Below are 10568 nucleotides of genomic sequence, written 5' to 3'. Positions count from 1 at the left end.
TAGAATGGTGCCCCACGAACAATCATGTGGGCTCACCAAATAGTCTCGAAAGCAACAAGTTCTCTTAAGTCGTAGGCGTATCACGAACCTGCTCATCAACGATACCTAACATACCATAAAAAACAACAATGGTATGCCTGAGTACTGGGTACTCAGTGAGGGTCTACGGGGCAATGGTTAACAAAATAAGATATGATGAATAAAATCAATAAACTGATATCAATGAAAATAACAGTTCAAAACCAGGAATAAAGTAAGTCACATTAAAGAGTCATCAGAGAATCCAACAACGAAGAACACATTAACTTAATTCCTTACCATTTACCATGCCAAGTATTTCACTGATGAATTAGATATCACCACAAGCCGCTTACAGGCAACAAAATATCAATCACTCAGTACTCCGGCTAAGAAGACACGGAGGCTAATCATCCTATAGACTAGCACAACAATAGATGCACCGGACGATATGCCTCGGAGGTCAATCGTCCTCTGGACTGACACAACAATAGATACTCCGGGCTAGGAAGCAACGAAGGTCAATCATCCTCTGGACTGACACAGCAATACTCGTATCGATACATTAGGATCCATAACAGCTAATCGTCCTCTGGACTAGCACAGCTTGCCCATACAGGCCCAAACAAAAACAAAATACAAATCATGGAATATTAATCGAATCAGCAATCATGGCTTAGAGCGGAATTTCACTTCTTAAGTCATCATCTCAAGATAGAGACATTTCAAGTCATAACCGATTTAGAAATCTTATTCAATTTCAAGTTCAAGAAACCCATTCAACAACAAAACAAGTTTAAGGTCCAACCTTTAGAAAAAATGAGTACAATCATCCAATAATGGGAAAAAATGAGTTTCACAAAGTAGTATAGTTTGTATAAGGTTCGATGCGAGCTTGACCCTACACACGCATAACCTTGTCTAAAAGAAATCATCTTTAATTCCAAAAGAACTTCCACCAAGCAAGAGTTATAATCATGTTCATATTTCAAAGGAAGATTTCAAGTCACAAACAATCATCCACATGTTTCAAACAAGATAACATACTAAAAAAAAAGGCGGGGGGGGGGGGGGGGGGGGGGGTTTGAAAAGTAGACATACTTCAAGAAAGATTTTTGGAAATCTAGACATACCTCAAATCCCGCTCAAACGTACTTCCCAAGATTCAATGATCACACTACAATGGTTTTAGATGATAAAGATTAGAACTTGAATCGTATCTTGAAGTTTATTGGAATTTCAAAAACTAGGGTTTTTCGTAAGCCTTAAATCTTGTTCTTGAATCTTATGGAAATCATTGGTGGATTCTAACCTCTTTGTTTACTCCATACTAGTTCGAACATAAATAATAACCTCATAAAATCATAAGTTTTACCTTTTGATGGAATCCCACACGGCCTCTCTTCTTCCTCTTCTTGAATTTTCAAGAACCTAGGGTTTGGAGAGATGATTTATGAACAAGAAGAGATGAACTTTGGTGTATGATTGATGGATATTGAGTATAGACTCACCTTAGGGTTAGAGAGACTTCTTTGGTGCTCTTTTCCTCAGAAAAGTTGGTTTAAAACGAAGTGGGAATGAATATAACGAAGTTGGGATTTTGAAACATCGTTTTCGGTGCGCGGCCGTGTAGCTGGAGGCCCACTTTTCTCAGCTGATCGTGCAGCGAAGGCAGTAACACTGCCTCTGATCGCGCACCTGAAGGGCACTTCGCGCAGACTGCGTAGCGTCTAGTAAAACGGGCATAACTTCTAGCACAGAGCTTCGCTTGAGCTCCATAATATATGGTTGGAAAGGTATTTCAAATACCTACAATTTTCAAGTTTTGAGTTTTCTCAAATTACTAACGCAAATATCCAAAAACTGGCCATAAATACAGACTGTCTCAGACTTAAACGAATTTAGAAGGCCTTAAGAACTTCACTTTTTGGTTTGACTTCAAAACGACCGTTTATCACCCGAATTCATCCCGGATGGTTTCATATGGCTAAAATATCAACTTAATACTGGTTTTCATACATTCACACCTAACTCGGATTTATGGAATGTTACAGCAACGATACTATATGGCGATGATGCAACTCTATCTAAGGAATGAAGATATAGATCATCAACCAGTTCGTCAAATGACCATTTGACAGATGTGACCACAAATGCTCCGCCAACCTTAAGATATGATAAGTTTTTCTACAAGATCGAAGTACATCATCTTCAAGAATTATGTGATGCTTTAATCAGGGGGAGTAAATACGTGCTCTACTATTTTTCCCTTAATCAAGGTTTTGTCCCATTTGGGTTTTCCTGGTAAGGTTTTTAATGAGGCGCCAAGCAATGCGTATTACTAGATACGTGTACTCCTTTTTCTTTACTAGGATTTTTCCCATTGGGTTTTTCCTATTAAGGTTTTAACGGGGCATATTATTTATTAATGAACATCCAAGGGGGGTGTTATAAATACACCATATTATGAATGTCCATTGAAATACACGATTTCCTGGATAAGCTTGCAACTGAATAAACTTGCAATCAAGCAGGCAGCTTCCAAGTAGCTCATGCAGGCAGGTTGCAAGGAATACATACAAGAGTATTGATTCGAACCCCGGCCCTTTCCTTATAGTCAAGTCGTTGAATGCCCCTTTAGAGATAGAGGAAAGATTTGCCCCAGCTTGGCGAATCGCATCCCCGAACCAAAATCGAGTTTAAATTTGAAAGACCCTCTTTTATTTTCAGTCCAAGAACAGGGAAGAGTGAATTCAGAAAAACGAATGCAATTTGTAAAATTTGTATTCAATGCAATTGATACTAAAGAGAAAATCTGGAAAAAACTCGTAAGGATGCAGGAAGCAAAAAAACTTGCGCGAAGGACGTTTTCTTCTCTGCAACTTCCTAAAAAGCCTTGCAGCAGCTTCCTCAGGCTTGCAATCAAGCAGGCAGCTTGAGAGTAGCTCAATCAGGTAGCTTGCAAGTAGCTCAAGCAGGCAGCTTGTCAACAGCTTCTGAAAAGCTTCGCAACAGCTTCCTGAAAAGCCTCACATCAGCTTCTTTTCTTCTATAAATAGGAAGTTCATTCAGTTCATTTGTACATCAATTTGAAAGAGCAATAAAATCTCTCGACCTCTCCCCAGTTTCTTTGGCTATATCTCTTGTTGTCGTGTCCTTTTATTATTATTTCATAACATGCATTTCATTTTGGTGGATTATTTTCATTTTTCTGTTGTAGATTCTAAAAAAACACTTAGAAATACACAGCGGCTGGTACCCGAGATTTTTTTTTTCATTTTTTTGCATATCGCACGAGCTTTTATCAAAGCTTTCACGAAAGAGGGAGAAGTCTTAAGCTACCCAACAAACCTAAGTTAACGCAATTCCTTTATCCAAATTCAGCTGCAACTAGTGCTCGAGCAAAAGTATAAGACTATGCCAAAAAAATATTCTGGAAAGTAATGACATTGTACTAAAGATTTGCCACAAAAGACTACGAACCAACAGTAGTATTCTTATCTCTAGCGCAAAAGACTGGCACATGTGTGATTGAAGTTGAGAGTAACCATAAGGCAAAGCAGGCAATAGAAGATGGTATTGAGTGCAGTTGTGCATAGTTTAATGGTCAAATATTGATGAGTAAGAGACCAAGTCTGATCCTTCTGGAGATACTGAGAGGCAATGGTTCTGAGAGAGTCCAGTGCCAACTATTTAAATTATAGCTCTTCCAAGGTAAGGATGCAACCTGACACATTATGTTTATTCATACACAAAACAAAAGTTTCAATGGATATAATCTTTATTACAGTGGACACCATCCATCAGCTTTAATTCAGCTGGTGAAAATTGACGATACATCTAACACTTATAAACTGTTCCGAGAACCAATTTGCTCCTAAATGAATCTTCAGCCAACAAAATGATGCAATCAGGTACAACATGAGCTTCATCAAAGATGATACCTTTAACATTGCGCACAGATACACTTCCTATACTTCTCATGAAAGTGATCTACATCAGCAATGCATCTGGCTCTGTGAAGCTCCACATAAAGGTAGAAATGCAAAATCCCTTCATTTAATCCTAATTCTTGTTGGTCTTATCTAGTACTGGAAGACAATTGAATAGGATTTCAGCTGCACGGTCCAATTCTTGCTCCGTGATGGTCAATGGTGGTACAAGCCTCACAACGTTTCCTTTTCCTGCCGTTAATACAAGAAGGCCAGATTGTTGACATGCATCGAGCAGTGGAGATGCTGGTACATCAAGGTCTATCCCAATAATAAGCCCCACACCACGTACTTCTCTGACATGTGAGTTTCCTTTTAATTTCGTAACTAGCAATTCCCTGAAATATTGACCTTTCTTGGTGACACTGGCAAGGAAAGCTGGTTCAGAGATCTTGTCCAGCACAGCAACAGCAGCATTGCAAACAAGAGGACCACCAGCAAAGGTGCTACCATGATCCCCATAATTGATGGCAGCAGCAACTCTTTCAGTCACTAACACCGCCCCTATAGGTAGACCTCCAGCAAGAGGCTTTGCAAGAGTCATTATATCTGGGTATATGCCATAAGCTTCATGAGCCCAAAGATGACCAGTTCTTCCTAGACCACATTGAACCTAATAGAAGAAGAAACAAGTAAATGCTTCAGTAGAGTGTTGAGCGTTGACACATTCCATCCAAATTAATTCCAGAACAATCATTGTCATGAGAGCAATGAACCAAGTAGTCAATCATCAAAGTAAAGTTTGAAATGGCATTTATATTTGGACAGGTAGATGGCATTCATATATCTCCAGTTAGTTATTTATCTATACAATCAATATAATAAACCAATTTTGGGCAATATGCTGCTCTCAGTGATTCAGTGAATGAACATACAGAACCTTAATCCTATGTACCAGCTTATAGTGGATCGACTATACATAAACAACAAGAACAGTAAGTTTTTCCCTTGAGTAATTACTAAAATAATGTTGACCTGGGTGAATAAAAAGCTGCATTTGCACAAGTAACCAGGTCCTTTTGAAACATTGCCCAGTACTGAGTATCCAAGCAAGAATATAATGTTATCATATCCTAATTCAAAATTTAAGAATGAAGAACCCAAATAATGGAATTTCTCATCTTTTTAGCTTTTTTAATTACCAAAATACTAATTCCATATACAATTTGGAAGAATAAATAAGTATTTCAAGGGAAGTCATTACTCCCGTTTATGTTATAGGCTAAAAATTACTCGAGAATAGCATTGAGGAAAAAGTAAATAGAAAAGACAAAATTGGGGTAATGAGTTTAAGCTAAGAATTCAAAAGAACAGGGAATAATTGAAGTACTACACTAGCGTAATTAGTAGTTCATTGCAACTCCTCCCGAAAGCCACAACTCCCTAGATTTGATATTGGTTAAAGCAAAATGCTGGACCCTGATCTCATATTCCATGATCCTACCAATTCCCCTATTACCTATTGCATTTCTTCAGCAAAACCAAGGCGTAACATCATGTGCAGTAGTGACTGTCCCTTAGAGATTAATTCCCTACCAATCAAACAGAGGACAACAACAACAATATACCCAGTGTAATCCCACAAGTCGAGTCTGGGGAGGGTGGACTGTGCGCATCCTTACCCCTAACTTGTGAAGGTAGAGAGGATGTTTCCGATAGAACCCCGGCTCAAGTAATGCATTTCAAAATCAAGTAAAAAAAAAAAAAAAAAGGGCAGCCCGGTGCACTAAGCTCCCACTATGCGCGGGGTCCGAGGAAGGGCCGGACCATAAGGGTCTATTGTATGCAGCCTTACCTTGCATTTCTGCAAGAGACTGTTTCCACGGCTCAAACCCGTGACCTCCTGGTTACATGGCAGCAACTTTACCAGTTATGCCAAGGCTCCCCTTCAACATTTCAAAATCAATTATGGAAAGGAAATACAGTAGTCACTTTGCGTGATCGACTCTCTTAAATATTTTAAGACAAAATGAAAAATAGTTTAAAGTAGTCTAACGTAACAAAATAGAAATGATTTTTTTTTAACAGTCACAAAATAGAAATGATTTAGGTGCTGAAAATAGTATGAAGGTTGAAAGTGGTGTAGTGTATTTTAATTTGACAAATGGTAGGAAATATGTCAAGTTTTTTTTTTTTTTTTTTAAAAAGGTGTGTGAATCAAAGCTTAAAGTAAAAAAGAAAGGCAAGAATACATATGAGTTGGGGGGAATTTTCCTCTCAATTTATACAGAGGACAACTAAAGGATAAAACAGTTTCCAGTTTCCCTTTGTGGAATATGAGTTGGGGGGAATATTCCTCTCAGTTTAACAGTAATAGTCAGGAATTGACCATAAGACTCTGCACTGTGCTCAAATGTTCAGAACTATTTCAACCAAAAGATCTACTTACCATAAGTGCAAAATGCTGAACTTCTCTATAAGTTTCAATATGCAAAACTTCTGGCAAATTTTTTCATATGTTTTCTTTTTGATGAATTTTAGAGATTTGGCTAACGAAAATAGTGCAATATATTACTACATCACAAAGCCATGTGTCACTTTCTGCTTGTATGTTTATTTTCATTTTCTTAGGGCCGATTCACTATATGGGCCACAAGCATAAAAAATAATCTGAAAGTTTCTTACCTCATCAAAGACAAGAAGAGAACCTGCATTATCACAGGCAGTCCGCAGTGCTTGTAAGAATTCTTTTGTTGCACTATATATGCCACCTTCACCTTGGATTGGTTCAACAAATACAGCAGCTATTTTACCACTCTGAATTAGTTCTGTTGCTGCTTGAATATTTCCATACTCAAGGAAGTTAACTCCTGGCATTACAGGTTCAAAAGGTGACCTGTAATGCTCTTTGCTTGTCAAAGCAACAGCACCCATTGTCCTTCCATGGAAGCAATTGGAGAAGGCAATAAATTCCACAGGAGGTTGCTGCTCATCCGGATGCGAGAATATCTGAAACTTCCTTGCAAATTTAATTGCAGCTTCATTTGCTTCTGTTCCGGAGTTTGACAAGAAAACACGGTCTGCGAAAGAACTAGCAACAAGCCTTTTTGCAAGCTCCAGCTGTAAGAAATAATACAACACTATGTTAGTGTTATTTCCAAAGTTCCTGAGAAAAGATGCTCCTTGAAGCCTCAATTATTAATCATATACAGAATTACAGTTAACAAGGTAATTAAGTGACCTTGGTCAAAAATAAAAAAAGAGAAGATAATTAAGTGATAGCTCAAGTTATAGACATAGAAACAACTGGAATAAACATGTACAGGAAAGCTCTGCTGAATAAGACCTCTCTCGTGACCGCTTCCCAAAAAATCCAGAAAAAAGAAAGAAACTTACACACTGCTAGTAAGTTCCAACTATCACTTCATACCATTCAGTTGCACAAATGAATCCACAATGAGATAATGCTATTTCTTTCTAAGCCGGAACCATATATACTTTGAGTCTATTCACTTAATGCATATATAGAAAAGGTGTAACTGCTCTTGTCGAAGGGCAGGACTACTATAATATTTGGTAAAGATCACACTCTTTGTGTAAGCACACCAACATAACATTGAACATAATCGAATTGGGTAATATTCATCGTCCTCATTCTGACTATGTTAGAAGCATAAACAACATATGCCTCAATCCAAAACTAGTAGGCTCAGCTATATGATCATCTATATCCATCCCACTCTATTTGGGCCTGCTTCATTCCAAGAATAGCAGTAAAAAACTACAACAGTATCATTTGCACTATAAAAGGAGTGTGTGGAGATCGAGTATCAGGGTAGAGGGTTAGTAGGTTGCTGCACAGATTTCTTTGTCGTACTAGGAGTATCAGTATCTTTGTTACGGTTGCTTATGCGTAGATTCATAGCACTACCTTACCTAATTGTTTCATTCACTCCGTTATCTTATTATCTTGCTGCTATTACTTATTATTATACCGCTGCTTTTTCATCTCTCTTTTTTAACCGAGGTTCAATCGGAAACAACCTCTCTACCCATCGCAAGGTAGGGGTAAGGTGCGTATACTCTACACTTGGTGGGATTATACAGGGTATGTTGTTGTTTTGTACTTTCCTATTATGTCCGTCTAAAAAAGAAAGTCTCTTTCTTTCTTTTTTGACAACTCTTTAATTCTAACTTTCCACGTGGCATGTTCAAGACACAAGATTTTAAAGAGCATTTTGATACATTCTACGTATCTTTAATTTAAGACCATAATCTTCTTTACCTTTTTTTTTGGGGGGGGGGGGGGCATGGTAAATTTTCTTCTTTACTTTCTTATACTCTGTGTCAAGTCAGAATCAAACAAACAAACTGAAACAAAGAGTGAACAAAAGAAAGGTTGGTACCTGAGGGAGAGAATAGTAGATATTGCTAACATGAGTGAGGATATTAGCTTGTTGGGTAACAGCCTTAATCCAATCAGGATCAGCATGTCCAAGTGCATTAACAGCAATACCAGAAGTCAAGTCCAAATACTCTTGCCCTTCAACATCATACAATTTACACCCTTTGCCACTGGACAAAACCAATGAGGCCCTAGCATATGTACCCACAAAAACCTTGTTAGATTCCTTAATCACCTCTTTGCTCAACTTGGATGACTCCAAATTGGGTGACTGCACTTCCATGTTAAGGCAAGCAGTGATTCTAATACCCAATCTACCATTCTTGAATGAACGGTGGAGATGGGTTGATGGAGAAAGGATGTTGTTGAGGAAAAGGGATGATGAATAGCAGCTCATTGCTGATGGCAGATTGACAAAAAGGAAAAAGCGTTTCCACTGTGTCTGAGCCTGCAAAGCCACCCTTTTCTTTTCTCTCTCTTCTTTATTTATAGGGAAAGATGCAAATATATCTTGCAGAGATACCTTGAAAAAGTGTCGTATTATATCTTTTTGCTGACGGTACTTTTTTATAAAAATTATTTAGCTTATTTTTTTATTAAAAAAAATTTATGTGGCTTTAAAAAAAGGTCTCTATTTGTTTTAGTAGACATATTTTTCTAAAGTCATATGGTAATTTTTTTCTGGTGAGTCAGGTCTGATTGGTTTAAAAAAATGGATAGACTTATTTTTTTACAGTCATGGAGATATTTTTTTAAACGAATCACACTCGACACATCAGGAAAAAAATTACCACATGACATTAGAAAAATATGTCCATTTTTTTGCGCGGATTGCCCTTCTTTTGGGGTGGTCTTTAACTTTTTCCCCTCAAATTGTTGGTCTTTAATTTTTGTCCGTCTCTTAAAAAGGTGGCCGAAAATATTCCGAGATTCTATCCCCGCTCAGTCAAAAAAAAAATAATTTCGCAAGGCTTATGCGGCAGACTTTGCCTTGAGGCATAACTAAAAGTTTGCCTTACAAGACAAAGTCTGCCGTCTCCGGTATGGGTTCTATGTAACTTCGCCCGAATACCATAGGTTTATAGAAACCTATGCCTTGCGAAATTATTATTATTTTTTGCTCTGCCGGGTTTCGAACCTAGTATCTCGGGTATTTTCAGCTACCTTTTTAAGCGAAGGACAAAAGTTAAAGACCAATCCGTATGAAGGGCAATTGTGCAAATTTTCCAAATATGTCTACTCAAAAAAATGGGTAGACCTTTTTTAAAAGCCACGTGGCATTCTATTTAATTAAAAAATAAGCTCAATGACTTTTACAAAAAAAAAAATCGGTCAGCGAAAGTGTATAGTTGCACCATTTGTGTAACGGCAGGGTATATATACACCACCTTTTTAACGAGAGATATATCTGCTCTAATTTGCAAAGTTAATGGGTATATTTGCACCTTTGACCTTATTTTTATATGTTGTGTGGGAGGGTAGGATTTTCATTTCATATAATTGCACAGTTTGCCTTCAAATGGATTGCTATTTAATTTTTGTCCTTTAAAATCGAATTTATGCCTAGCGAAGCATAAGTTTTTTAAGGGAGCTACTTACATAAGTTGTAGATATTATGATGCGTCACTTATGTCCCTCTATGCATAAATTCAATTTTGAAAGGCAAAAATTAAAGACCATCACAAAATAGGGGAAAAGGTGCAAATGACCCAAGGATTTTCCTATAATTTTATTGTTTATTATGTTTTAATTTATCTGTCTTACTTTCCATTTTAGTCCATTTAAAAAAGAATGTCTTTATTTTTTTTATTTTTTGACAACAAAGGTGCTAATGGCAGTGGGACTCCTGCAGGTAAGGAGAAGCTTAAAAAATGAAGCCCATTTCTCTGGTGGAGCCAGTAAGGGGCTACACTTAAGATATAAGGTTTAAATTATTTTTTATATGTATATAGTAGATATTGACTTCTTCATGTGTTTACTTCTTTATATTTTTGAACCCCCTCAGTATAAATTTTGGCTCTATCACTGTTTATGGCCACAAGATTAACTGACATTTTAGTACATTCTACATACCTTAAATTTAAGACACAAAATTCAGGGTCTGTTTGGAAAGCCACCTGGTAATGGAAATTGGTGTAATTACTTGGGTAGTAAACTAGTAATTACGCAACCTAGTAATTACGAACGTAATTATAGTGTAATTACAAGCATCC

General features: G+C 37.3%; 1 protein-coding gene across 1 annotated transcript; it reads right to left on the bottom strand.

The window, feature by feature from the left end:
- Window positions 1–3733: 3733 nt before the first annotated feature.
- On the bottom strand, window positions 3734–8916 carry LOC132059652 (acetylornithine aminotransferase, mitochondrial-like). The gene is made up of 3 exons (XM_059452336.1): window positions 8357–8916; window positions 6636–7070; window positions 3734–4623 (listed from the first exon to the last, which is right to left on the bottom strand). Exons 1-3 carry the CDS (start codon window positions 8750–8752, stop codon window positions 4084–4086), a joined length of 1371 nt encoding a protein of 456 aa, XP_059308319.1. The 5' UTR covers window positions 8753–8916; the 3' UTR covers window positions 3734–4083.
- Window positions 8917–10568: the final 1652 nt, after the last annotated feature.

Source organism: Lycium ferocissimum, chromosome 6, assembly GCF_029784015.1.
Source record: "Lycium ferocissimum isolate CSIRO_LF1 chromosome 6, AGI_CSIRO_Lferr_CH_V1, whole genome shotgun sequence".
Classification (NCBI taxonomy): Eukaryota; Viridiplantae; Streptophyta; class Magnoliopsida; order Solanales; family Solanaceae; genus Lycium; species Lycium ferocissimum.
The sequence above is the reverse complement of the archived record's forward strand: the minus strand, read 5'-3'. Positions and strand labels throughout refer to the sequence as shown.

Coding starts and splice junctions, on each gene's coding strand:
- LOC132059652 (XM_059452336.1), bottom strand. CDS start 8,752: ATGAGCTGCTATTCATCATCCCTTTTCCTCAACAACATCCTTTCTCCA. Junction 7,071..8,356: donor TCTACTATTCTCTCCCTCAG/GTACCAACCTTT, acceptor TATTTCTTACAG/CTGGAGCTTGCAAAAAGGCT. Junction 4,624..6,635: donor CTCTTCTTGTCTTTGATGAG/GTAAGAAACTTT, acceptor TTCTTCTATTAG/GTTCAATGTGGTCTAGGAAG.